The following is a 27,963-nucleotide window of genomic DNA, read 5'->3' as shown; positions in this document are numbered from 1 at the left end:
CTAGCCACAGGCGAGCTGTGTAGGACGACGATCATCAGTAGTGGCAATTTCCGCACAAACTGAAGAAAACGTAACACATCGCAAAAGATAACAATACCGGCATACAACTAAAGGAATAAATTAAGTCCAGCTCTTCGTAGCACTTTCTGTAGATCTTACAGATGTTACCGCAAAACTAAGCTCTCAGTGTGTACGAGAGTAAAGAGTTCCATCGGCAAATTCATTAAATAAGGAAGGAATAAATTAGCAACTTTCTGTAACAAAAGCAGCATTCATACCAACGTTCATCGCAACAACAGAACATGGTATAATATATTTTTTTCTTATACGACAATCATTGTGTTAGGCAAGACAACATTGTCTTTCCGGGACGAGGTTTTAGTTCCACTCTACACATTAGTCTGCACGCAATGCTGAACGGAATTGCGTGGCGTTTGCTGTGGTCTGCATACGAGGAAGTTGTAAATCGTTGCGTTTGAGGAACTCATCCTCATTAGCACTGCGCCCACCAATGCAATCACCATAACTGCGCTAACGCCACTAATCAAGATCCATAGCCACAGCAGGGGCTGGATCTCACTGGCTATCGGCCGGCTTCGAATTCTGCCGTCAACTGTAGTCGATATAAGAGAGGAGAGACCCGTCGTTGTCGCAGCATTTTCAGTTGTGACACCATCCCTTGGAGTCTGAACTGCTTCATCTGCCGCAGTTGTGGACCCGCTTCTATTCACATATATGGTCAGTATGTTTGTAGTTGGTGCTGCTTCGGAGGCCGCCGTTGTTGTCTCACTTTGGTGATTGGAAGGCTCTGTTTCAGTCACGTCCGGTGTGTCGACAAAGGTTGTTGCCGGTGCAAGCACAATTGTAGCTTCAGCAACTTTCTCTGCGGTTGTGTTTTCAGGTGTTGCAGTCGCTTCTGTTGTTGAAGCTGTTTTGGTTGAGGTTGCTGTGTTATCACTTTGTGCTTCTGTTGACTGCGTGTCGCTTGCATCTGACGGGTATGCTAAGCTTGTTCCCTGTAGTGTCGCGGTTGTCTTTTTTCCGGGCCCTTCGGTCGTGCTTGGCATAGTTGTCATAGGTTCCGTGCGTACCGTTGTCGTCACATGGGGCGGCGTATGAGACACTAGCACAATATTCGATATCTCGGACGTCAGTCCGTCGCTATTGTTGACGCGAGCAGCGACGTAGCCGCTCCAGTCAGTGGCGCCATCTTGCCGAAGTGTGGCGAAAATGCCGGGAACCGACGCGACGACCGCGTGTTTGGTGCCGGGTGGTAGCGGGTCGAGGTGGCCTTCGACCACGTCTTCCGCTGTGACTTCAGCTTGCTTCTCGAAGTTTGATATCAGGTGTTCATATACTTTACTAGCACGAATTTCCACTGAAGAAGCTGTAAAATATAAGTTTCATTCAAACACGTTAAAGAAGCTGTAGCAGGCAATAAATGTGACAGTGTGCCAATGATTATCGGGACACTCTCGAAATACGAAACTATGAGGTGAGAATAATTTTTCTTCGTTAGCTCTCTCCTTTCCATCACCTCTACTTCCTCCTGCTTAAACTTTCATCTCGCCGAAATAACGCGTGAAAAGTTGCTTTGTCGGAATGTAACACAAACTTATAATAATAATAATAATAATAATAATAATAATAATAATAATAATAATAATAATAATAATAATAATAATAATAATAATAATAATAATTGGTTTTTGGGGAAAAGAAATGACGCAGTATCTGTCTCATATATCGTTGGACACCTGAACCGCGCCGTAAGGGAAGGGATAAAGGAGAGAGTGTAAGAAGAAAGGAAGAGAGAGGTGCCGTAGTAGAGGGCTCCGGAATAATTTCGACCACGTGGGGATCTTTAACGTGCACAAACCTCACACAAAATTCAATTTCAATTCGGTTTGCCACGTACCTCATGCGATTAGAATTTCCCCTTCCGCTTCGACTGCTGCAGTTAAAAGTGTCGGCTTTTTTATCTGTGCTTGCTGCCTGAACTGAATATCTCAATGTAAAAATGTGACAAACCACTAATGTTCATTGTTTAACCGCCTTTTGTGTGCGCGGTTATGTATGTAAACCCCACTCCAACCTGTAATGTTTCAGTCTTGATGGGATTTGTAAACGAATAAATTACCATAAAAGTACGAAATTATAAACAACGTTCCGCTACTAAGACGCCTTCGTCTTAGAAACTGAAATGTGGGTGAATGTATGCGGTTAACTTCTTTTTTAATTTTCAGGTACGGTTGGAAATATTCGTGGAGGAGTGGAGTACGAGAACCAGATACACAAAATGCTTTGCTTGCTTGTCAAGAATGAAAATAACTTGTTTTCTTTGCGATGCAAAATTTAGGGTAACTTTATGGCGAGTTGATATCTGTAATATGAAAAAGACAAATGCTCCAGTAGTTCCTCACCGTTTCCGGATGTCAAGTGGGCTCCTGGCCACGTCCACCTGAGCTTCATCAGGAGGGTCCCGTTCGGTCTTGGGTGTATTTCGGTCACGGAGAGGTCTCGAATTTTTCCAGGAGGCACCTGCTCCTCGAGAATATTTTCTGTCACCTGGAATGATCCTCCTGATGCCACCCTCTGGAACGGGCCAACTGTTTTTCCGCCTTTCGGAGTCTCTTCCACTTCATCGGTGGAGGCGTAGACGACATTAAAGTGGTCCAATGGGTACTCATAGTCGGCCTCAAGGTCTGATCCTGCACGGAAGTTTATTCAGGTTGATAGTCCGAACGAAGAGAACAACCACTTCAAGAGTACTTACACTGATGCGTAATTTTGTATACATGAACATATACTAGCTTTAGAAGACAATAGAAGTGCGAATCTCTTGCGAGTACTTTTTGGCTGCCTTCAATGGTTACGTTTTTCACACATGTCAAAAGCTATACACGAAAAGTAGTTAGAGTAAAATAGCTTGAAATATTCTAGAGTGCCATTTCACCCAGCCCAGAGCATCTATATCGATTTGGACGTTGCTAAAGAACGAGTTATTAAATAAAAGAGCCGTTAATATTGGTTTCTTTAAAAATATTGTACTCAGTATTGACATCTGACAGATACATTTTTAAACCGCCGCGGTGGCTGAGTGGTTATGGAACTCGGCTACCGACCCGAAGGACGCGGATTCGATCCCGGCTGCAGAGGTCGAATTTCGATTGAGGCGAAATGTTAGAAACCCGTGTACTGAGCGGTGTCAGCGAACGCTAAAGAACCCCTGGCGGTCGAAATTATCCGGAGCCCTCCACTCCGACGGCCCTCATTGTCTGATAGCCTGAGTTGCTTCAGGACGTTAAAACCAACAAGACAAAACCAATCCTTTTTCTTAACACTGAATAAATATATAAAACATTATGGAACTGCAATGTTGTAACTCTGCCAATATTTTCAGTAGCTTCCTTAGCAAACGCTTGGAAAAGTGAAAGAATCAGTGAAGAGAGCACCCAAGAATGCATAATGATGACGTCATATTCCGCAGGTACTACCGGCGTCAAATGAAATGCAAACGGCGGAGTGCATGGAAAAAGGTCCTGTTTACTACATCTGCCTGTCGCCATTAGAGACATGCGCGCTCATCCGGGTTGCGATAGTTTTGCTTCTGTTTTCTTTGGCGTTTATTTTCTCGCTTTGCCACTGGGGCACCACATTCACACTTACCGCCATCTCAAGTTGCTCAGCGTGGTTTCGCCGTACGTTTCACCGGCGACACCGGTTGTGGCGCGCGTGGGTGAAGCCAGCGCTTTTATCTCCTTAGCCTGCAGCGCCTTGATTTCGCTTCCATCATCTTCGTGTTATCAGCGTCTGGTTGCGATGCGAACAGCGAAAAAGAGCGATCGCTTCGCGGTCGGTGCCCGACAAAACGGTTGCTGAATTGCTTGTTTCTGCTAGTGAGCTCAACTTTATCGCCACCAGCTCGAATACACTAGAATCGAACATTCACACGTGACCGTGCGGCCGGAAAAGAGCGAGCGAATCTTTTCTCGTTAACCATCGCGGTGTGCTGCAACGCTTCATGGCAAACAGGTCTTCCAGTGTCTACAGTTACCAGAATTTTCCAGATATTCTGAGATGTAGGATGGCTCGGAACAATGCTTCGTGGGCGCGGACAGTGAGTTAACGGCAAGGATCAAGACCTGCTTACTGCGGCCACTGCAGCAGACACGCCCAGCGTTATGGCTCCTAAGGTAAAGGAAACTTTGTGTTCCAGTACGTCAACCATTAGACGTGGTCTACGTGAGGCTGTTCTGTCAAGGCCTGTACCGTCGCAGAAGCCAGCAGTCTAAGAAGAAAATGGGGAACCTGCGCTGCCAAGGTGGCACTGCAATTGTTCCATTCGGTGACTCAAAACTGCTTGTGTCAGCCGCTTGGGCCGCTGCAAACGCGAGAACACATTTTGCGCGATTAGATACCCGCATTTGGCTGACAGCATTCATTGCCTAGCTTTTCTCGGCGTGGCCCAGATAGCTGACGCACGGCACGTACGCCTTCGACAGAGCGTGGAAGCTCACGCCAATAAGCGCCTGGAGGTGGCGCGGAGAGGTACTAAGAGTACTACCCAAAACTGCTTGCTCTTCTCGCTAGGCAGTGCGTTATAGAGCTGCAATCGGCACCGCAAACTTCAGCGCAAGTTCCCTATAGAGAAGCAAAGCTTGTGTTCGCACCTAGACCATTCATCATGGACTACAGAGGACCGGCGCTCAGTGATGTTAGCCAATGGTCTCAACGTTTTCGGTTCATTGGGACCAGCGTCAGTGAATTTGGAGAGCCTACAACTTCAGGTGTGCCTTTCCTGTGTTATGTGCATGTTGACCCTGCCATATTTGAGGTCCTTTAATGCAATGACCATCGCATTGAGTATTACGACGCGAGAAAAGGTCTTCGTTCCTTTCTTAATTCGCTCACCCGGTCGAACTTATCAGCGACTGGTTATCAGTGTGTTATCAGCGCAGCCAGAAGCTGATAACACGCCGAAGATGAAATCAAAATCAAAGGGCTGCAGGCCAAGCAGCCAATAGCGCTCGCTTCACCCACGCGGTCCACAGCCGTGGCTGTCAGCAAAACTGCGCTGCGCAAGTTGAGGTCAGTGGAAAGTACGAATGTGGCGCTCCAGTGGCAAAACGAGAAAATGAACGTCAAATAAAACAGAAGCATAACTCTCGCAAACCGGATGAGCGGGCCTATCTCTGATGGCGACAGGCAGACGGCGTAAAATGGATCTTTGGCCGCGCGTTCCGCTGTTCGCGTTTCATTTGAAACCGATAGTACACTCTGCCGCATTTGTCATGCCCGGCTTCGGTACATCAACTTCACATGGCAGTTTTTATATCGCGGCAAATCTTTGCTCTCTTTGTTTATACCTCGTCTGGTGAATGAAAGCACTGCTGGCAACTGTAGGATTTCATGTTTTGACATAGTGTTAATTAATTAGAGTGCGTTTACTGTGTGCATATGTGCTGCATATAAATAACTCGAAGCAACTGGTGAGTTTGCATGACTGATGGAAATATTTTATGACCTTGAGGAAAGCCTGTCCCATAAGGGTTGGACTATTCATTTATCCGTAGCATTCTGTGATGGTGTAAGAAATACAATATAAAGAGAACACATCAGATGTTACTGCTACTTTCTTTCCCACTGTGAGCCATCAAGAATACCAGTTCCTTGTCATGGTTCGACTGCAGCAATAGAGTGGGTGCAGTCCAAACTGTGTACAAACTGAATCAGCCATATATTCCGAAGTATGATACGATTGAGATCGCCACTGACGACAAGCTGCATGTTTTCGTACGATAGATGGGGGGGGGGGGGGGCATAAACTGTTGGACCTCTCTCTCGAATGTTTCATTTGATGTTTTACCTATGAAACAATTCCTGCTTGATTTTTTGGACTCCATGGTGAAAAAAAGCCTCAGTTAGTAGTGCTCCGAAAATCAGCCATCATTACAGTTTACTTCTTTATGCAAAGCTTCTCCAGCTTTATTGGCCTGCCGAGGGTTTCGTTATATTTCTTGTAAAACATTCTCGCGCTGGTATTGTATCGCGGTGGCGCCGGGCTGACCCGCTCCCCTTGCCTGTGGACGGGACGGGTTGCTTGACGTTCTCTGCACCAGTTATCCATTCGTTGCGATATGCCTAAACACGCTGTCGCTAGTAGACCTGTCACAGCCGCTTACTACCACAAAGGCTTCATTTTCAAGAGCTGAATCAACATAACGGTATTGGTATATTTTGCTTGTCCATTATGACGCCTCTAACTGTACATTTCTCCTGCCTTTTATTTATTTATTTTTTTCGTGCCATACTCAGGTTGTTCGGTGGGCGTACGCGCTATGCACGAAGTCGGTATGCGGAGCCTTCGTATTAAACGGAGATATCAAGATGTACAATCAGGGACAAAAGTCTCTGGACCACGTGGTTCTTAAACGAAGCCGATAGCTCCATAAATAGCCGGCGGCTAGAGACCCCACTTGTGGAGATGAAAGAAGAAAATTTTGACTTTCACCTACAAAAGTATGGTCTCCAGCCGCGTGCTAATAGCAGAGTTATGGGCTTCGTTTGAGGAACACGTGGTCCAGAGAGTTTTGTTCCCGACTGTACAATAGCACACAAATAAGAACCTAGTAACAAAGACTACGAAATCTTTCCAGTGGTACGAAAGATACTCTAGAGAATAAAAAAATACAGAGAACAAAAAGAACAGTTTTTGCCATAAGGGCTGCGTAGCGCATGTAATTCTAAAAGAAGGGTTTAGAGAACGCCGGAATTTGTTGGAACAGAAGATGCCGACGTCGCCATTAACACCTAGGAAGAGCCCCGCCGTGGTGGCTCAGTGATTACGGCGCCCGGCTACAGGGCCGTTCGTTCCGTGTAAAATACCAGCCACAGTGGCCGCGTTTCGATGAAGGCAGAAAGAAAGAATCACCCATGTGCCGTGCGACGTCAGCAAATGGTAAAGATCTCCAGGTGGTCTGAATTTATCGGGAAACCTTCCCAAAAGCGTTCATCTAACCTATTTGCAGCTTTGTGACGTGAAACACTACAATTTGCAATTTGTTTGGTTTATGGTTTATGGGTGTTTAACGTCCCAAAGCGACTCAGGCTATGAGAGACGCCGTAGTGAAGGGCTCCGGAAATTTCGACCACCTGGGGTTCTTTAACGTGCACTGACATCGCACAGAGCACGGGCCTCTAGAATTTCGCCTCCATCGAGTTTCGACCGCCGCAAGTTAGTATCGAACCCGCATTTTTCGGGCCAGCAGCTGAGCGCCGTAACCACTCAGCCACCGCGGCGGCAATTTACAATTCAGTTTTCTAATTAGAAAGAACATGTTTGCATCTTTATTTCTAACTGCTAAATAATGGAGGATGCAGCATATTAGTCCACCGTTGGAACGACAGGAATAGCAAGTGCTGATGCAATGAATAAAGTAAAATCGCAGTACACTGTACTGATGGGCGACTTCAATGCGAAGGTGGGCAAGAAGCATGCTGACGACCACGCGGTAGGTGACTATGGGATAGGCTCTAGAAATAGCAGGGGAGAGTTATTAGTTGAATTCGCGGATAGAAATAATTTACGGATCATGAATACCTTCTTCCGCAAACGAGAAAACAGGAAGTGGACCTGGAAGAGCCCCAATGGTGAGATTAAAAATGAAATCGACTTCATACTATGCACTAAACCTGGCATCATTCAGGATGTGGCCGTCCTCGGAAAGGTGCGTTGTAGCGACCACAGAATGGTAAGGTCTAGAATTAGCTTGGACTTGAAGAGGGAACGGAAGAAGCTACTGAAGAAGAAGACCATTAACGAGTTAGCCGTAAGAGGGAAAGGACAGGAGTTTAGGATAGCGCTGCAAAACAGATATTCGGCTTTAACTGAGGAAGATGATCTTGATGTTCATTCAATGCACAATAATCTGACATCAATAATTACGGAGTGCGCAGTAGAAGTAGGCGGCAGGACAGTTCGAAAGGATACCGGGAAGCTATCTCAGGTGACGTAAGATCTGATGAAGAAGCGCCAATACATGAGGACATCTAACCCTACCGATAGAATAGAACTAACGGAGCTATCAAAGTTAATAAATAAGCGCAAGGTAGCCGACATAAGGAAGTTTGATATGGAGAGAATCGAGCATGCTATAAAGAACGGAGGTAGCCTAAAAACAGTGAAGAGGAAACTAGGCATAGGTAAAAACCAGATGTATGCATTATGAGACAAGCAGGGCAATGTCATTAGCAATATGGATAAGATAGTTAACGTAGCCGAAGAGTTCTACACAGACCTGTACAGTGGCCAATGTAATCAGAGCGTTAATGAGAAAGACAGCAGTGCACAGCAATGCGTCATCCCGCCAGTAACGAAAGATGAAGTAAAGAAAGCCTTAGAAGCAATGAAAAGGGGAAAAGCAGCTGGGGAGGATCAGGTAACAGCAGATCTGTTGAAGGATGAAGGGGACATCGTGCTAGAAAAACTAGGCACCCTGTATACGCAATGCCTTATGACCTCGACTGTGCCAGAAGCTTGGAAGAATGCAAACATTATCTTAATTCATAAGAAGGGAGACGCCAAAGACTTGAAAAATTACAGGCCGATCAGCTTACTATCCGTTGCCTACAAAGTATTTACTAAGGTAATCGCTAATAGAGTCAGGGCAACGTTAGACTTTAATCAACCAAATGATCAGGCAGGCTTTCGTAAAGGATATTCCACAATAGATCATATTCACACTATCAATCAGGTGATAGAGAAATGCGCAGAATATAACCAACCTCTATATATAACTTTCATTGATTACGAGCAAGCATTCGACTCAGTGGAAACCTCAGCAGTCATACAGGCATTGCGTAATCAGGGGGTAGAAGAGCCTTATGTCAAAATACTGGAAGATATATATAGCAACTGCACAGCTACTATAGTCCTCCATAAAGTCAGCAATAAAATTCCAATAAGGAAGGGCGTCAGGCAAGGAGACACGATCTCGCCAATGCTGTTCACCGCATGTTTACAGGAGGTATTTCGAGGCCTGAATTGGGAACAGTTGGGAATAAGAATAAATGGAGAATACCTAAATAATCTGCGATTTGCTGATGACATTGCCTTGCTGAGTCACTCAGGAGGTTAACTGCAAATCATGATCAATGAGTTAGACAGGCAGAGCAGATCGATGGGTCTAAAAATTAACATGCAGAAAACCAAGGTAATGTTCAACAGCCTAGCAAGGGAACAACAGTTCACAATTGGCAGCGAGAGCCTAGAAATTGTGACGGAATACGTCTACTTAGGGCAGGTAGTGACAGCTGATCCGGATCATGAGAGGGAGATAACTAGAAGGATAAGAATGGGGTGGAGCGCATATGGCAAATTCTCGCAGTTCATGAGTGGCAGTTTACCAATTTCCCTCAAGAGGAAAGTGTACAACAGCATAATCTTACCGGTACTCACCTACGGGGCAGAAACGTGGAAGCTAACGAAAAGAGTTCAGCTTAAGTTAAGGACAACGCAGCGAGCCATGGAAAGGAAAATGATAGGTGTAACGTTAAGAGATCGGAAGCGGGCAGAGTGGGTGAGGGAACAAACGCGGGTAAACGACATCCTAGTCGAAATCAAGAGAAAGAAATGGGCTTGGGCAGGGCATGTAATGCGGAGGCAAGATAACCGCTGGTCCTTAAGGGTAACCGAGTGGATTCCAAGAGAAATTAAGCGGAGCAGGGGGCGGCAGAAGGTTAGGTGGGCGGATGAGATTAAGAAGTTTGCAGGCAAAGGGTGGATGCAGCTGGCAAAGGATAGGGTTAATTGGAGAGACGTGGGAGAGGCCTTTGCCCTGCAGTGGGTGTAGTAAGGCTGATGATGGTGATGATGATGCTTCAGGGAGGATCCTTGCCACGTATGCACGTGATTATTAGGTTTAGGTTGGAGGGGGGGGGGTTAACGTCCCAAAGCGGAGGCAGGCTATGAAGGACACCGGGTAAGTTCGACCACCTGGTGTTCTTTGACGTGCACTGACATCGCACAGTACACGGGCATCTAGCATTTCGCCTCCGTCGAAATGCGACCACTGCGGCCGGGGTCGAACCCGTGTCTTTCGTGTGTGAGCCAAAGCGGCGGCTTTAAATTATACAAAGCTACCGGGGGGGTACCCAAAATTTCAAAACTAATACTGCTAGAGTACTTACCTACACCCATAGTGACAAATGGGGTGGCGAACAAGCTGCCGGACCCAGCCTTAGCGTCTACCAGCTGAGTATTGTTGTTACTGGACACGTGGGCAGTGACCGAGTACCTCCCTTTTCCGACGTAGGAGGTGAAGTATCCACTGTACGTTCCATCGTTCGCCTGGTTGTCCGGATCTACAATGTGGACGAGTGAGAGGAAAAATGGTAGGTAAATGAATTTGCCAGAATTAACACAAAACAACCACTTTCTTCTCTCGTCGATAGGTGCTTTTAAAGTGATCGCAGGTTGACTAGGTTATCGAAACCGCACTCTTCTGTGGCGCTCATGGCGCGTGCTGTAGGAGCTGCGCTGCGCTTGAAACCCAGAGTCCTAAAAAAAGATAGTAAACAACCTGAATTTGTAGTAAATAAGTTTGAAAAAGTTAACGCCATTATTCAGTATTTAAAGGACGCCTCGTCAACAAATGGCAATCCACAGCTGTGGCCATGTTGTGTTCAACTGCAGTTCCCTGGAGAGGAAAGAATGACATCACGATGAGCAAAACCGCAAAACAGGACGGGACTAAGGCAGGCGACAACACAGGGCGGTACTGACAACTGAACCAACTGGCCTACACCAAAGTCCTTCTAAAGAAAGAATGAGCCCACCGAACTAATAAATTCCTACCTTGACCGCCGTCATTGAGTTGGACTTTAACCTTGGGCGCTTGCGTCGGCCTGGTGACCTCAGCAGTGACTTCCGCATGCAGGACAATTTGCTTTCCTTTTTTCACCTCGGCCAATATGATTGCTTCATTCGCGTTGGCCACCTGTAGACTGGCCATTCGACAAGATGTCCGAATCGGCACGTCATCCGGATCCTTGGGTTGGGACTTCACTTGTATGTTGACCTCTATTTGTTCAGAGCTTGAGCTCTCCACATGAACCAACCACGTTCCCGCCTTTAAAAGAAATCAACGAATTAATCACTGAATAAACAGAGCAGACCATTCAGCGCAGTCACATTATGCCTGGACAAGATTTACTCTCCCCCATCCTAACACCCTTCCAACTTCACGCCCTCCTATCTCTTACCGGATGTTCGCCATCGAAGTGTAGACCCTGTTTAAATCCTGCCAATGATGAACTCTTTTCCCACATAAGGACGAGTCCTCTTGCTGAAACGTTATCAAGAACCCTGAGGTTTTCCCCTCCCCTCCTTTGTTCGCTGTGTGCTTATCAAGGAACCATCTGCGTGCCCTTCCTCTACTATGAACTCCAATCAGAGCAAAGTGATTCTAGGAATGAAAACGCGCAATTCATCCATCGTTGTGGCGACCTAAAAGAAAGGAGAAGGCAAACTATGCTTTTGCTCAATGGTCACAGGGAAAGCTATAAGAACAATGCCAGTCACACAACTATGGGCGAAGAAGAGTGAATTACACAAGTAAATGCAGTTAAGCAAATTTAATAAACGACTATTGTGAGCAGGACACTTGCAGGCAGTGTCTGATTTTGCAGTGTTCTTAGCGTAACTGCGCGCAACTGCATTTCTTGCGTGATGTTACTCCCACATTCTTCTCATAGTGGTATGACCACACACGAGCCACTGCTTCAAACAAACGGTGGCTTGGAAGGCGTTAGGTGCCTAAAGCCTAAAAGAAACTCTCACCATTGCCGGACTGGGTATGGAGATGGTCTTCATTTCATCCTTGTCTTCTCCACTGCAATGCTTGCACTTTTGCCCCATGGGATCTATTAGCCAGGCGGTAATGGATGGGCTGTTTGGTTTCATGCATTGAATGAAGACGAGGGTATTGTTGCCCAAACTGTCTTCCAATATAAACTCTTCTTGTAGTTCTTTAGTAAACGATTTTGCATTCTCCATGATCTGCGACAGAAACAAAAACATCTCAAAATTGAGAAAAAAACCACGAGAAACACACAAAAAAACGACGCTTAATCTTTAACGCGAAAAAGCCTGCGTGTAAACAGACGATTAGGCTTCCGACAACTAGAATAGCACCAATGACACCTTTACGCAAGTGCAGCTTGTGGGCGAGGATTGAAATGCTCGACCGAGACTTTACGTCCTTACAGGATCGTTCATGAATCAAGTTATTTTTTTAAAACATATTGCAAAACTGTCTAGGCTGTTGTAGGATCAGGGCAAAATATGATGCTTTTAGACACGTCACGAAAAAGCATCCACCAAAAGGTCTTAAATACCAACATACGGAGACCAATAATCAAATGCGGCATTTTCAAAACAGACGGCGTAATACACTACATTGCAATATTTGTAGAGCGTGAAAAATAAGATCTCGTAAGTGGCACATGCAGTGCTAGCTTATAACTGTTCAAAGAAACAACTGGTCCAGGCTAGAAAGAAAGCTGTCCTGAGATTAAGAATTCAAATTTCCGTGGAAGGTATCCTGTTTCCTGATCGCTTTCGGGACACATGAAGAACGGAAGGTGTCACTATAAAATTTATACTCTTCGAAGTGCTTTGAATGCTGAATGTTCTATTTCGTTTATGTGAAAGAATTAAGAAAAACTGGGAATATATCTTTAGTGCACCGTTTAAGATAATAAACACTAATTTGAGGTGTGAGGTTCAGGCGCGATTAGAAATCGGTGTGTGACTTACTTTGAAGAGCTCGGTTGCAAAATAATACGAAGATATTTGCTAAAAATATACCTGACTGTTTTCCGCTCAAATTATCTTATATAAAAGAAAACGATGACAGAGTCGTTTTTAATAACTCCTTGAGTGTCCTGAAAGCACATGGCGTCATGATTCCGCGCATTTTCCTACTGTGAATACAAGACTGCTGAAATGAGGCTGTGCTCTAGAAAATATATACCTGAAGTAGGACTTGAACTTTCCCTCCGCCTCGCATAAAAAGTTCATTTTCTGGTTGATGTGAAGCACTGTCTTATAACCCTCAGCGGTGACTCCGTCACTGGGTGCTCGGCTAGAAAGGACACGGGTTCAATTCCAGCTGCGGCGGCCTCGTTTCGAAGGGGGCGAAGCAAGAAATGCGCCCGCATGCTGTGCGATGTAAGCGTACCGTAAAAAACCCGGAGGGGGGGGGGGGGGTGTAAATTATTATGGAGCTCTCCACTACTGCGTCGCTTATAGCCCAAGTATCTCTCCTCGACGTTCAACTCCCCAGAACTCCCATTGGATGTGGTGTGTTTTATCATTTTAACTGATTTCAGCTCTGTAGCCTCTGTCGCATTGCACCATTGAGTTACCTTTCTCGCGCATTCAAGTTGTTTCAGTTGAATGGTATTCGTTGATATCAAAATGTTCTCTTTGTTTTTTTTTTAGAGAAGGGTTCAGGGGGTAACTGAGCGCCTGCAGCGGCTACACAGACGCTTGACATACCACATGGTGGCATTACGTACCGCGGTATATATTCCGGAAAAGTCGTCCGTCTGAGTAGTGGTAGCTGCTACGAAGGCAGCCTCCATCTGAAGAGCCATATTTCCCTCGAGGTCGTCGAAGGCGAATGCTTTACCTTTTGTTTCAGAGGCAAGATCCTCGAGTTTTCCGTCGGCCTCGTCTCCCAGCGCAAATACGCTGACTTCCACCCTGGCTGCCACAACTTCCGCAGTGACGTTGGCTATATACGGACTCTCATTCTCTTCGCCGTCGCTCATCAACAGAATGATGCTGCCTTCGGGAGTCTCGTCCGTAGTGTTCAGAACCTGCGACCGGGTACAGCACAGCCTGTACTCACTGGAGCTGTCGGTTACATCGCCTCAATGGTTGCGTAAGGAATAACCATGCACTACGCCTGTCTGTAGGCGGAATATTGTTCTCACAATAACGAGTCTATGGGTCTACCCAAGATGAAGATTATTTCAATGCCACTTGTGAGGCGTTGACCTCTACTGATGAACTTTTGGTGGCTTTGGAATATAGGAGACGTCTATCCTGCCCTTCTCTGGTTTCTAGATGCCATTTGGAAGCAAGGAGCGTCTTTTGTAAGGAGATTACGCAGACAGAAGAAGGGAAATATGAGGCTATAATGTATGGAGGAAGCCAACAGTCACCGGAACCCAGGAGCATGAGGGAATGCGTCGCTTTTTTATTATTTTTATTTGTGGTGTTGATCAATGGCAAGCTAATGACGTATTTTTGATATTCCTGAAAGATTGATTAGAAAATAGAAGCAAAACAATCACATGCCGCCCGTGCGATCCGAAACCACGACCTGCGAATTTAGCGCCCGGTTCTCTACCAATTGAACTAAAGTGCCGGCCGCGTAATTTCAAACTTTCGGTGGTATTTATGTTGCGTGTAACCTAACAATGAGAAAGAGTTCACGAGTACTGCCCTCATCCACAGCGAAGGACGAAGTAATGAAGTCCTGTATTACCGAGAGCGTCACGTTGAACGTGATTTAACGATGAAGGCGGAAGCTTTGCGAGAAACCTCTTATGCTACCTACGGCATCAAGACTGCCAGAACCGAGGACCTCGTTAAGCTATTGTGCTGCAAGCAAGAGATGGAAAATGAGCTCGCTATGACATACATATCGATGAAGCCAGAAGTCACCGAAACCAAGGAACGAAAGAGCACCCAAAGAGCTGGTCAGATGTTTAGGGGAATACCCCGAGGTGGAGTAAATTTGTAATACTTTTTAGTAGATGCCAACCAGTAATGTGCTCGCTTATTACCTCAAGACCTTTCCGAAGGCCACAACCAATGCAGGTAGATGTGTTCGTCTCGAGGTCTTTAATTGCCTGCAGAAACTGCGGTCTGGTGGTGGCATTGACCGTCATCAAGTCATGCTGCACAAGGGCGGTTGCGCTAAACACAACAATAGCGAGCCGCTGGGAGCCGTCCGGTATTTCTGCAATGTACCTGGAAGCAGCTTCCTGGAGGAATTCCAGCCGCCCGTCGTCCTGGAATAAGGAAAGAAGTTAGGGCCAGTCACCGAGTGAAACTAAAAGAATGCCGAAAAAGAACTTACGAAGAAAACGAAAGAATAAATGTGATCGGTTCATTTAGAGGTGCGTACTGATAATCGATTACAATGTGTTAAAGTAGCGCGAATCTTCAAGCAACGCTTACATCCATGCTGCCGGAGACGTCAAGGACCATTACAACACGCGGGGGCAGGTCGATATGCTGAATCTCGTCGAAGGACACGGCGATGCTCTTGGACATGTCGGGAGGCGGGGCCCTGCATTCGTGGTGAGGCCCAATGCAGTAATTCTCATTGCTGTCTCGGGCTGAGTGGCCTCCTCTTGTATAAAAAAAGTGCAGCATCTTATAATGCAATTAATTCGGATTCTGAAGATAAATGGCAGATTCTCTCCATAAGTTAGTGAGACATGTATGTGGCCACTCCTCCGATGACGAAGATGCGTGATGATGATGAATATCTACAGATGAAGACGAAGGTCGCGCACTGTGCTTCCAGTATGTTTATCGCACACCCATGTTTGCGCGCGCTTTTAACCGCGCTTTCTGAGGACGGTGACTTAGGTTAGGTGAGGTTATGTTCAAGCCATTCAGGTAAAGAAAACTGAGGAATGGGCTCGCTCGATCAGACTAAGGTTCTGTAATGCGTACTCATACAAGGATTGAGGCAAGTTAAAAGGTGGAACATTGTAACAAGTGGATGTCCAGCCTCAGACAAATGTTTCCAGTATTCACAGTCGATCCCACTGTAGCAGACCATGAGACGTAGTGATTTGTCTCAGGAGTGATAAGGCTGCGGCTGCCACTTAGTCCCCCCTCCCCCCGCCTCCCATATATATAGTCGATGTCAGAGTGTTTTATGCCGGCTAAACCCACATTTCCTTTTCGAAACTTCGGATCAGCCTACGAAAGTGCCTTAATATGTGACTGCGGAAGTAATCATCCTCAGTGCCATTCTTTGCCTCATGAAACATTTCTAAGATAAAGTTTTTAAATGCGATACTTCTTATTGGACAAAATGAGACAACAGGAGCGCACTTTTTGAAGTCTTCGTTGTCACTGATGACCTCCCATGTAGATTTTTGACTGCAGAGTGCATTTTGCTTGGTCCTTGCTTCTCTGTTGTGAGGGTGGCGCCCGCTGCCGGTCTCGCAAAAGTAACTTACCTGCACAAGAACAGAAACAAAGGCAGCGATGTCGAGGTTAAAATTATAATTTGTACCGGTTTACTTCACGGTAAACGGGCTTGCGCTTTCTATATATCTCTGTTCGCAATAATACAGCGCATGGTTTTCTACGATAATATCCATAGGTCTCGGGCAACACGTATATATAGGGAGGTGTTTGCGTTGCCCAGCAGTAATAGTAAAATTGGGATTTCTCAGGTACAAACATGGTGTTTATACATGAAGGAAATGGCACAGTATCTGTCGCGCATCTCGGCGGACACCTGAACTGCGCCGTAAGGAAAGGTATAAAGGTATTGCGTTCGTGGTGTCTTTCTATCTTTGTCCGTGTCTCTAGCGCAGTTACCATGTGCATTGAATATAAAGGAGGAACTGAGAGAAGAAAGGAAGAAAGAGGTGCTGTAGTGGATGGCTCCGCAATAATTTCGGCCACTTGGGGATCTTTAACGTGCACTGACATCGTACAGCACACGAGTGCCTTTTGCGTTTCGCTTCGAACGAAACGCGGCCGCCGTGGTCGGGTTCGAACTTGAGCACTCCGGATCAATAGCCAAGCGCTCTAACCAGTGAGCCACCGCGGCGGGTAGGCTAACGATATTAACCTTCGATCTTGGTATTTGAGTTCTATAACCTTTCGAACGGTTCCAGTGAGGCATCTGGATATAAATAGATGCATCTAGGTTGCCGTTTACCATAGCAATGCGACTTTTCAGAATTTGAAAACGAGATTACGCTCTGCCGTTTTTGCTATCCCAGGCCTCATTCGAAAACTGCGTAGCAGCGGTGGGCTGAGTGCTTAAGTAATAATAATTGGTTTTTGGGGAAAGGAAATGGCGCAGTATCTGTCTCATATATCTTTGGACACCTGAACCTCGCCGTAAAGGAAGGGATAAAGGAGGAAGTGAACGAAGAAAGGAAGAATACGTGCCGTAGTGGAGGGCTCCGGAATAATTTCGACCACCTGGGGATCTTTAACGTGCACTGACATCGCACAGCACACGGGCGCCTTAGCGTTTTTCCTCCATAAGGCGCCCGTGTGCTGTGCGATGTGAGTGCTTAAGAGAAACGACTTCGTGGCATTGCTATTAGGCTCACATAATACTTAGCGGGCGCTGATAAGCGCAGCCGTGGTACACACGGTACATGAGATGTCTATATAGATTGCTCCAATTCTTTGACGTGAATCGCCTTCTGGTAGTAAGCAGCCGTGAGAACGTATGATACGTCCATATCACGTATGAAAATCAAAATTTTACAATACGAGTGGCTAGCTCCATCTATCAATCGACAGCTGAATGATGAAGTGCAGTTGCAGTGGTTAAGAGTTGGATTTTTATTTTAACATGATGGCATATTTAACAGTTCGAAGAATGAGTGAGTACAGTGGTGAGCAGCCTTGACTAGAGCGCGCCGACGGTGCTCTGCGGAGTAGTCAGCGCCATCTAACGTTAGGCTCTGGGTTTGAGTTACGCGTACCGTGCGCATGCGCGGCCAAAATAAAGCGGTGCCTGCTCGTGGGTTATCGACCTCATTTCCTGTCAGTGGTTGCGCTTCACGCCGACAGGGTGGCGCAGAATATTATGTAATAGCGGCCGGAAAACCAACGCGTTTCGCGCGAATCGCATGGCACCCAGGCAAGCAATTGCAAGTGATATCGGGCGATCGCGCGCTTCGAAAGCAAGTGAGAGCGGATGATAGCGCGTTTCAAACGCGCACGAGGCAAAGAGTGCGAGAATGAGGCTTAGTTGGTTGTTTGTTGTCCGTTATCGTTTTGTCCGCATAATGTTAGCGCGTTACCACCATGCACCATGCGTTGCAGGCGTAATGTTTGATTGCGAGTCTTTGCCCTGTGTTATCACCTACAAGGAACACTGCATTTGGCATCCGCACAGATGTAGAAACGCGCGATCATTCGCTATCACTCGCGCTTGCTTTCCTGGCCATCTCGTTACACTCGTGGAACACGGCAGCATGGCGACGCCCAGGCCACCGTCATAGCGTCACAATTGCAGGCAGCGCGTCCCTGGCGGCACGAAACGAACTCGCAAGGGAGGGGGGGGGGGGGGGGGGCTGACATGTTTTCCAGCCCTGATAGACTGGACAACCATTTCTCACTGAAACGCACTTAAGTCAGAATTAACTGGTCACAACACTGAAATTAATCGAGCATAAACGTTTCGCCCGTTCAAGACCCGTTGTATTGGTCTGCTAAAATGGTAACCGACAACGGAGAGCTATTTACATAAATGCTTACATTGTGTTGGTAAGGCATGAACATGATAGACGACTTGATGGCATCCTTCTCTTTGGTGCGGATCCGTACAGAGCAGTTCTTTAAATGGCATTCAGGTGCTTTAATTGTGCACGGCTTCCCGTCTGGCATGGTTGGCGTGAAGCGCATATTCTTCGCGCAAGAATTCAGCCTAACCTGGCACCGCAAAGAAAAGAAAAAGACAGGTAGAAAGAAACAAGTTCAAGTACTTCTCTTTTCTGGCCACCTTGCTTGACAACACCGATAATGCGTGTCTCATTAGCAATTACAACGAATGTGCTAATTTCGTCTTGGCATTTTCTTTTCAAAATAACCACCGTCTTGCTTTTCTGTTCTTGGTGGCACTTGTAGCTGTGCACTCATGCTTTTTGCCTTATCTGCTTGCTCACATGTGACGAATATATCTGGCTCTACAAACTTGTGGACTGTTATTTTGCATGGGAGGTATATTGTGGGTCCATCCATGCCAAGACCTGTGGAAGCTTGTGCAATACTCCTAAATAAATAAACACAGGCAGTAACGTAAATAAATAAATATATAACACGTCTACTGAACGCACGCGTCATGAGTTCGCGCGAACCGCTCTATCTTCGTGGTCGCAGCAGAGCTGCGGCATGGGTGCAAATTTTCGCTTATTTCGCCTTGTTTTATTCGTATTTTTGTTTCGCCAAGAATATCTAGCGTAGCCAAGGGGTAGGACACTAACAAATGCCATTTCAGCACAAAGTCAACGAATCCTGAAACTCGCCTCCATTTGACACCTACGACAGCCCTGTGCAGTCAGTGATGGCCAAGAAATATAAACAGCTCTGTTGCACACGGGTTTTCACCTGAGACCGTCAGCAACTCATAAAGACAGGCTTGTTGAGTTAGAAAAGCGTTTTTTTTCGGCATTGCATATTCAGCGGTAGCCCATTAATTTGAGTTAAGACTGGCCGACTGGCAGGCTCGTTACCAAAAATTGAATAGTTAACATTTTAACCAATTCTGTGTCTCCTTATTTTTTGTTAGGTTTGTAGCCCACGGTAACAGATATCTTTATTATGAGTTTTTAGGTGTTCGAAACGGCTATTCTTGCTCTGGCGCAGCCCAACAAGTTCTAAGCCGCACGCGCCGAAGCAGAAACGGCTTGAGCAGAAAGGGCGCTAGGCGCGTCAAATATCGGCGCGCCTAGAAGTCGGGAGCCTAAAACCCCTGAATTTATTGCTTTTTACTTCTAGCGGCATCTCGTAGATGTCCAAAACAGCTTTGCTACTTTTGTTCTAATGCTATTCATCCGATAGCAGCACAAACCCGTATCTCGAACGAACCCTTTCCGCTCGCGCCAGCTGCATGCGTATTACGAAAAATATTGGCGCGCTCTCCAGATGGTAAATAATAAAGAACAAGCTAGCGTTTATTTCTTACTCACGATTACCTAAATATCCGCTTTACGTAGATCTTTTTCCTACCCTTGTTGATTCCTAAAAAAAAGTTGTTCAACGTGTAATTAAAAACTTTTTACCTGTATATTTCGTCTGCATTATATTATTTTTACAAGTTTCTATATCAGGTGTTTCTGGGTGAAAAAAAGAAAGATGAGAACACGTCCACATGCAACGTTTGTACGTGCCTCTTTTGCAATTGGCTTCCTATGTTTTCGAAACGGAAAGTAGCCTATTGCAAGCATGCCCATGTCTGTTGTCCAAATGCCGACAGCGAGGAGCTCTAGCATGAACCTTTATTGGCTATTTTATCATATAAAGTAGGCCTTTGTATGCTCCCTCATTTGTTGCGTTTATGCCTGCTCCAAATTTGCATCAGAAGATAAGAATACTTTTTTTTTCGTGAAGTGGCTGTTTTTCAGAGGTCAATGAGAGATGCTTTCACAGGGAAGTGGGACGCATATGTCCCACTTTTTTTATTGAGAACCGCTAATAGTAGTGAGCTCAAATTTTTTATATATCATAAGAAAATAATAGGCGTTGATATAGGGACGTGAATTGCACACAACATTTTTGTCCTACAATGGGTTAATATCAACAGTAATGGTAATATGTTGGCTCGCTGTCACAAAACTCCGTCGTTCTTTACCATCTTAATTTCTCGGTTCATATTTTATGTATAAGCACATGTAGCTGCAATATCCTCCAAGTTTAGAATTCACTCATCTTTCGTTGGGTGCATAAATATTCTAGTTTCACTTCCCCAGTTCTGTCGCACAGTGCTTACGGCAAAAAAAAATAGAGCGGAAATGATGTTGATAAGGAAAGTGTAGGTCCAGCTTCCTCGGACAAGACTTTATAATTTTGAGGGAACTGTGCAATATTGTAGCCTACTGGCATCAACATATTTACGAGAATGCTCCAACCTACCGATGCGTAGAAATATCTGGCGTTTAAAGCATTTAAATATTTCCTCCGCTCGCGCCCACAAGTTAAGACTGCCTTAGAAAAACCAATGGGCTGCGTTTTTGACAATAAAAAAAAGCTAGAGGAGTTCCGAGGAAGAACCTGCGGATATATTGACTGTAATTTCCCAATAACACGGTATGAGAAAAAATTGCGTTCATAGATCACTTCCCGTGGAAAAAGTGTGCTTGTCCGCAATTTGTCGTTATGTGGCGATTGTAGCAGGCGACCTACGCACAATCAAATGGAAATCATGGCGTTTATTTCTTGGTTTTAGAATGGACCTGAGCGGCTTTTGACGAGACGCCTAACAGTGATGCCAATTTTTTTTTGCTCACTTTGCCGTTGGAGCAGTCAATGAGAGGGTAGTCTTTGTCGTCCTGGCTGCCGTACTCGTCGAACACGCCGTACCGGTAGTGCGCCCACTCATGCACGAAGACGTACGCTGGGAAGAAGAAACAATACACAAATGCGAACACAGCTTTGTGCGCTTCCTAAAGTTGTTCTACCTTCCGTAGAACTCGCCAGGCTTTTGCGAACGCTTCCTAGACTATCAAACAGAGCGGGAGTTCAGGAAGTGCTCTCTGGTGATTTTCCACACACATTTTTGTAAACAGGTACAAGACAGAGTAGCCTATATCACTGACAGGAGCTCATACTTTGCATAATGTATTATTTGATGTAAATGCAAAGCTGCTATTCGTGCGTTGTGAGCTTCGAGTCACGTTCTCGTGCGTCCTAGAGGGGAAGGGGTGGAGGAGGAGGGGATGGAAGGTGAACGCCATTAAATTAAAGATTCTCTGTAGAATTCTGCGCTGCCAAAATTGATGGACAGGTGTTTAATAAACGCTAGTTCGTGGCAGCGGACTATAGGCGGCGCCTCATTTTTGCTCAGAGGCATACTAAAGCAGAGATTCGCGTGTCTGTAGCCCGACTCATTGCAAGACTGTGGATGTTTAGTCGGTGCATGTGTATTCAGGAAGGGTAACGTTCTATCTAATTGAACCACTCTAAACAGAGCTCACATCTCTCTTCTTCGAAATGTACAGTACTGATTCCCATAGTGAATGCACGTTTTTATCATAAAAATCATAGAATAATGCAGTGGTGCATTCATCAAAGATTTCAAGCGGGAAAAATGGGAAACAAAGCATGCTACATTACTCGGCAAGACTCATATTAAAAAAACAAAATAAAGAGGGATTCTTCAGCACCTTTCGCGCCTTCGAGAGGGAAGTTAACCATTTTCGTAGTTAACACAGGCAGCGAAACCAGTGAAAACGAATTGCAAGTACAGCTCACTCGAGCGCTGCTCACAGCACTAGGCGCGAAGCCCAACCGCCAAGAAAAGGATGCTATTTGTATTAAGGCAGGCAAAGGAGAAAAACCTTTTGCGACTAGGCGTGGTTCTTGTTGCTCTTCTGATTCTTCGCCGAACACTTTTTCTTTTTGTCGCATAGGATGGGATATAACACACCTGTCTTGAAATTGACGAGATGGCGTTTAATTTTACGACGTTGTTGTTTTCGTTAAAAAAAAGGCGCCTGCCAGCGCTCACTGTTTATTATTTTTTTGTGATTCTCAGAGACTTCCTATATGAGTGAGAAAGTTGTTTGCATTCCTGGGTACAAATGTAAGGCTGCGTTCAGAAGCAAGCACTGTGGAAGGGGTGATGGCTTTTATACTCCAGGAAACGTTGGCTATTAAGTTTCACCTGACTTTTTACGCGTTAGTGCTCTCTGTGAATCTGTTGTCGTTTGGAGTGCACGAATATCAGAAAGATTTGAATAGCGAATCCAATACCCTTCCATTCATGCACTGAAAGAAATAAATAGTGCATATGAAAAAACTAGTCGGGATGTATCGAATCCGTTGTCAGGTTGGAATGCTTGGGTCAAAGCTCTAATAGGGCTTGCCATAGCTTTTTCCAGCACTGTTTCAAAAGCAGCCCCAAGAATGGGGTGCTTTTTTAAACATAGAAAAAATTCCCCTTTTCAACAGCCAGCGTATAGGTCGCGTTCATTACTCCAGTGTGCTCGTTGCACGAATAAATACGGTAAAACTGATGTGCGACTTAACGTACAGTCTTAGTTAACTTATAGGAGCTACTAACGAAAGCGGTCCGTACCTGGGTTAATATACTTGGCGGTCGTTGATGCGTTGAGTTCGGTCAAAAACTGAGGAGGCATTTGAATGAAATCTCCCGGCTGCCCACAGGGCCTCAGCTGCCTCGTGAAAGGTCTGTCCTCTTCAACAGATCCCGGGAGCTCCACCCGGACGTCGCTCTTCTCGAACAAACTCCGAGATACGCGTCGTGCGCTGCCCCTCTCGGGCCACGTTTTCGGGAAGGCGATGGTCACGTGTTTGAAGAACACGCGCCCGTAGGTGGCCCGGTGCAGGAACTCCGAAGAAGACCGGAACAGCGCCTGTGTGGCACAGCACACCGTTTATCAAATCAAATCAAATGAAATTTATTCCGCAACAAAAAAGGTTACGAGGAGGGCAGGTAAAAGCTGCGAGAAACAACTTGAGGAGCCCTGACCCCCTACCACACGGGCAGCATAGAAGAGGGCGGCTAAGGAAGAACACTTGAACAAAACACATACATGAGTTCAGCAACATCATTCGAAGAGGAAAACACCAGGAAACTAGAGAAAAAAAAGGTCAATGTATGGCACCATTATACAAACATTTCACGCAGTTATTTTGGTGATATACTAAATATGTCAATGTTAGTTTACTTTAATACGTGATTTAGAACTATCGGGAAGTAGAAATTTCAGCATTTGATGTCCATTATTGGTTCTGAATTTGGCGACGTACCACACTTTGGGATGGCGAGCATTATAAATAGGGAAGTTTTCCTTTAGCCGTGCTAAGCTTGTTATGGCATCATTATTTTTTAGTAAACAGAGTTTATACAAACGACATATGGCTTGTTGTCATACATTGATGAAACCTGAATTACGTGGTCCTTCTTGAATAAACCCGCAGTGTGAGAGCGATAAGGGACCTTACAGGCTAGGCGTAAAGCTCTTTTTTGTAAGACGGAAAGTTTACTAATATTTCCAGCTGTTGATGATGACCACACAAGAAACGCGTAACTTAATAAAGAAGAAAATAAAGAATTATATATGAGTATGTTAACAGACGTAGGGAAGAAGTAGCAGTGGCGGCGCATAATGCCGGTTGTCCTGGATAGTTTATAGATAATATTATTAATAACTTAGCTGTTTTTTTGTATTTTTGCCTGATAGCAATTAAACTTCGTTATCAGTGATGGGTACAAAATGAATCGTCATCGCCATGGTGAAGGCTTAGGTTTGGGTCATGAGATGCAACGTCCCAACGCGGCTCAGGCTATGAGCGACGCCGTGGGGGACGGATCCAGATAGTTTCGACCGCCTGGGGCCATAATATATCACCTGTTCATTTTAAAATGACCATTCCGCGTCCGTCTGGTCCCCTGTCATTAGTCTTTCAGATATACCAGCGGATTTCAAGCGTCTGTGTAAAGCGACCAGGCCATTGGGTGGTTGGTGACCGGTCCTCACCATTGACTGGCTTTGACTGCGGTATGCAGCCACTGGTGTGGTGCATCGCAGCGGTTTTTCAACAACAGGCGACCGAACCTGCCCACTGGCTGCCATTGGCTGCGATATGATGCCAACAATGAATTCCGGTTGCCAACCACTCAATGGCAGGGTTGTTTTCCGCGGACGCTTGAAAGCCGCGGTTATATCTGAGTGACCAATGACCAGACGGACGCCACACGGCCAGCAGGCGCACTGCCGCAATAAAAAAGGGACAGCTTATTGATCATCGTCCCTGGGGTTCTTTAACGTGCACCGACACCGTACAGTGCACGGGTCTCTAGCATTACGCATCCACAGAACGGCGACCGCTGCGGCCGGGGCCGAACCCGCGTCTTTCGTGTCAGAAGCCGAGCACTAAAAGCACTAAGCCACCGCGGTTGCTTAACTCTCTAAGAATATTTCTAGTAAGGCCACTTGCACCAAATCTTAATAGCCATTGCAGAAAAAATAATAAGTCTCGATAACATAGAAATATTCAGTTTACTTAAAGGAGTATAGACACCTAATTTTGGTGGCATGTTTTCTACTATACAATGATGCGGAAGACAGTACTACTTATGTATGAATCACCATGTGATATTTGCCTACTACCGCTAAATAATTTATAATCAAATTTTTTGGGTCGTGTTGTCTCGGCTTCAGTTTCAACAGCCGAAAGATGGCTGTGACGTCAAAGAGTGCTTTGGTATCACGTGAGGCCCCGCCGCGGTGGCTCAGTGGTTAGGGCGCTCGACTACTGATCCGGAGTTCCCGGGTTCGAACCCGACCGCGGCGGCTGCGTTTTTATGGAGGAAAAACGCTAAGGCGCCCGTGTGCTGAGCGATGTCAGTGCACGTTAAAGATCCCCAGGTGGTCGAAATTATGCCGGAGCCCTCCACTACGGCACCTATTCTTCCTTTCTTCTTTCACTCCCTTTTTTATCCCTTCCCTTAAGGCGCGGTTCAGGTGTCCAAAGATATATGGGACAGATACTGCGCCATTTCCTTTCCCGAAAAACCAATTATTATTATTATTACTATTATTATTATTATTATTATTATTATTATTATTATTATTATTATTATTATTATCACGTGAGGGACGGAAAAACGCCCACATAATCGCTGCTTCATCGTTTCAATTTACTGCAATGCTAAAGCCAGCCTTCCTCAAGAGCCGGAATGACAACGAATGTAGAAGCAGCTATTATATAGACGTGTTTCATGTCTCACGTGACCTGTAAGTACGTGTTGATGTCACAGTGCTCATTCGGCTGTTGAAACCGAAACCGAACCAGCACGAGAAGGAAATGCAATCCATGTGCGCTAATGCGGGTGGCAATCCATGTGCGATAATGCCTTACGCGTCATTACAAACAAGAAAATGCGCACCCAAAATTTAGGTGTCTGTACTCTTTTAAACGCAAACTGTATAAAGAAAAGTGGTCCAGGATCGCAATTGTCGTATTTTCCCAATAAAAGCAATCTCTCCTCACGTATAGTTTTACGGATTCAACATTTTCGAGAAATTTTAACACTATCTGAGTAAAGACAGTGCCAATGTAAAAACATTCCAGATACTTTCAAAATCTTTATTTTCCTCACGAAGGCTCTCTCGCGAGATGAAAATATTTTCCAGATCTATTAGAGTGCGTGTGAAATGCGGGCAGAGATTAGTATTGTAAGCAGTGACTTGAAAACAATTCATAAAACACCTAGAATTGTTTACACCAGGGCCAGGTTGGTTGCTCTCGATCAGCTGCGTATGTCCTGCTGTCTTTTCAAGGCCACACTCGAATTTGATGTTACGCTGTGGAGACAAAATCGAGTGGCGCCCACGGATTCTATGAATAGACTATAAATTATAGTCGAGATAGCAACCTATGAGAGCCATTGTTACATAAAAACTGAATGAAATATTTCCGATTTCTTTTCTGCTGATAGAAAAGAAGCGTACAGGGATGTCACGGGTTTCGATATAAGATAATTTGCGACTAAAGAAAGATAAATACAGTCTGTATAGCATGTACTATCTTCGTATCCCTCGTCCCTGGCTACCACAGAACAAAATCTGCCAAATAATGTCAACAGCTTGTATAAATTTATTTTCCGTGTTTGAGTGGCTGTGCACGCCGGAAACCCGACGTTTTCCTCGCATGCATATTGCAAAGCCCTGCTGCATGTCTTCTAAAGATTACCTATAACAAGAGTTCTCGCACATATAAGATGGTAATACAACACCGATGACATCACGTATATACGCATAATCTATAGGCACAAACGGAGTCCGAAAGAGTGCACATCACCCATAGGCATTTTGCGTGCCTTTTATATATGCACAGGACGACACTAAAGAGGCACAGGCTTTTTTGCAGTCTGCGTACATCCTTTTCGGCTCGCCAACAAGATACGGCCGGTGACATAATTTCAACGAGGACATTAAGCTCGCCACGCTTCGAACACACATGACCTTGCTTACAAAAACACCAGATTTGTTTCCTCTATCTACGAGCTGCAGCTGTAGAGATGGCAGCATTTTTCGCTGCAGAGTTAACTTGCATTCTATTGTCAAGTCAGTTAGGTACACTGCTCATACAATAACATCCTTGAAAGACATTTTGTATTGCACTGCTATGTAACAGGCAGTGCTTAAACAATGAATTTTATGCACACGCAGAGCAACACACGTGGCCAGCCACGTTACTTATTTTTGATGGCGTGAGCAGCGCGGAAGTCGGAGATGGGGCTGAGGTCATGTTACATACTTTTATGTTCTCGACGATAGATTCATTGTAAGGGACGTCCTTGTGGATAGAGATCAACAGGTCCTTGTAGCCTCCGTCTGTTGAGTCGATCTCGAGGGAAGCGGCACTCATCAACAGGCAGAGGAGCACGGTTGCTACGGGCAACCACCCGTTCATTTTAACTCTGTATACAGGCGAAAATATAGAAAAAAGATTTGAATAATATGTCCCAACAAGTCCCAATGAGGGCAAGAGAAAGGATCACTCAGATAGGTGGACCTTACTCACCTATTTTACAAGTCCAAGAACAGATCTCCTTTATTGAAATAATAATTTGAGTAGTAAATTTATCAAAATCGTTTATGAATACGTCTGTGCATCAAAGAGAAAAAATCACATTACCTCAAAGAAGATTTCCTGCATATAGGAGAAAAAATATTCTTTAGCCAACCATCATCTTTCGGAGACGTGGCTTTCATAGTGTGAACACAAACTGTTTGCCTTGCCAAATAATGAAGCCAATATCATCATCTTTCAGCATGTCGCCATGGTGGTTCTGCAGCGCTCATATCGAATCACGTCTCATATGATCTTTGCTTTGACATCACATTCTGAATAGATAAATATTAGTCAGCTGCGACTGAGCATGGCGGAAATTTCCTTCTCCCTAGAGAAACGCTTTC

At 45.3% G+C, this 27,963-nt stretch overlaps 1 protein-coding gene across 1 annotated transcript; it reads right to left on the bottom strand.

The window, feature by feature from the left end:
• Positions 1-27,457, bottom strand: LOC144108110 (calcium-activated chloride channel regulator 4-like). Its single transcript, XM_077641391.1, has 14 exons — positions 27,302-27,457; positions 23,091-23,388; positions 21,301-21,407; positions 18,554-18,727; positions 16,151-16,278; positions 15,260-15,371; positions 14,863-15,090; positions 13,585-13,887; positions 11,843-12,061; positions 10,859-11,132; positions 10,192-10,365; positions 2,424-2,711; positions 581-1,387; positions 1-59 (listed from the first exon to the last, which is right to left on the bottom strand). The coding sequence occupies exons 1-14, from the start codon at positions 27,455-27,457 to the stop codon at positions 1-3; spliced, it is 3,327 nt and encodes a 1,108-aa protein (XP_077497517.1).
• Positions 27,458-27,963: the final 506 nt, after the last annotated feature.

The sequence above is a fragment of the Amblyomma americanum genome, chromosome 10 (genome assembly GCF_052857255.1).
Source record: "Amblyomma americanum isolate KBUSLIRL-KWMA chromosome 10, ASM5285725v1, whole genome shotgun sequence".
Taxonomy (NCBI): domain Eukaryota; kingdom Metazoa; phylum Arthropoda; class Arachnida; order Ixodida; family Ixodidae; genus Amblyomma; species Amblyomma americanum.
The sequence above is the reverse complement of the archived record's forward strand: the minus strand, read 5'-3'. Positions and strand labels throughout refer to the sequence as shown.

Bases quoted from the DNA above. Each gene is read 5' to 3' on its own strand.
- LOC144108110 (XM_077641391.1), bottom strand. From the start codon at position 27,457: ATGAACGGGTGGTTGCCCGTAGCAACCGTGCTCCTCTGCCTGTTGATG. The intron at 23,389-27,301 runs GTATGTAACATG...TGTGCCACACAG, and splicing joins CTATCGTCGAGAACATAAAA to GCGCTGTTCCGGTCTTCTTC. The intron at 12,062-13,584 runs GTACGTAATGCC...TTTCTGTCGCAG, and splicing joins TTTCCGGAATATATACCGCG to ATCATGGAGAATGCAAAATC.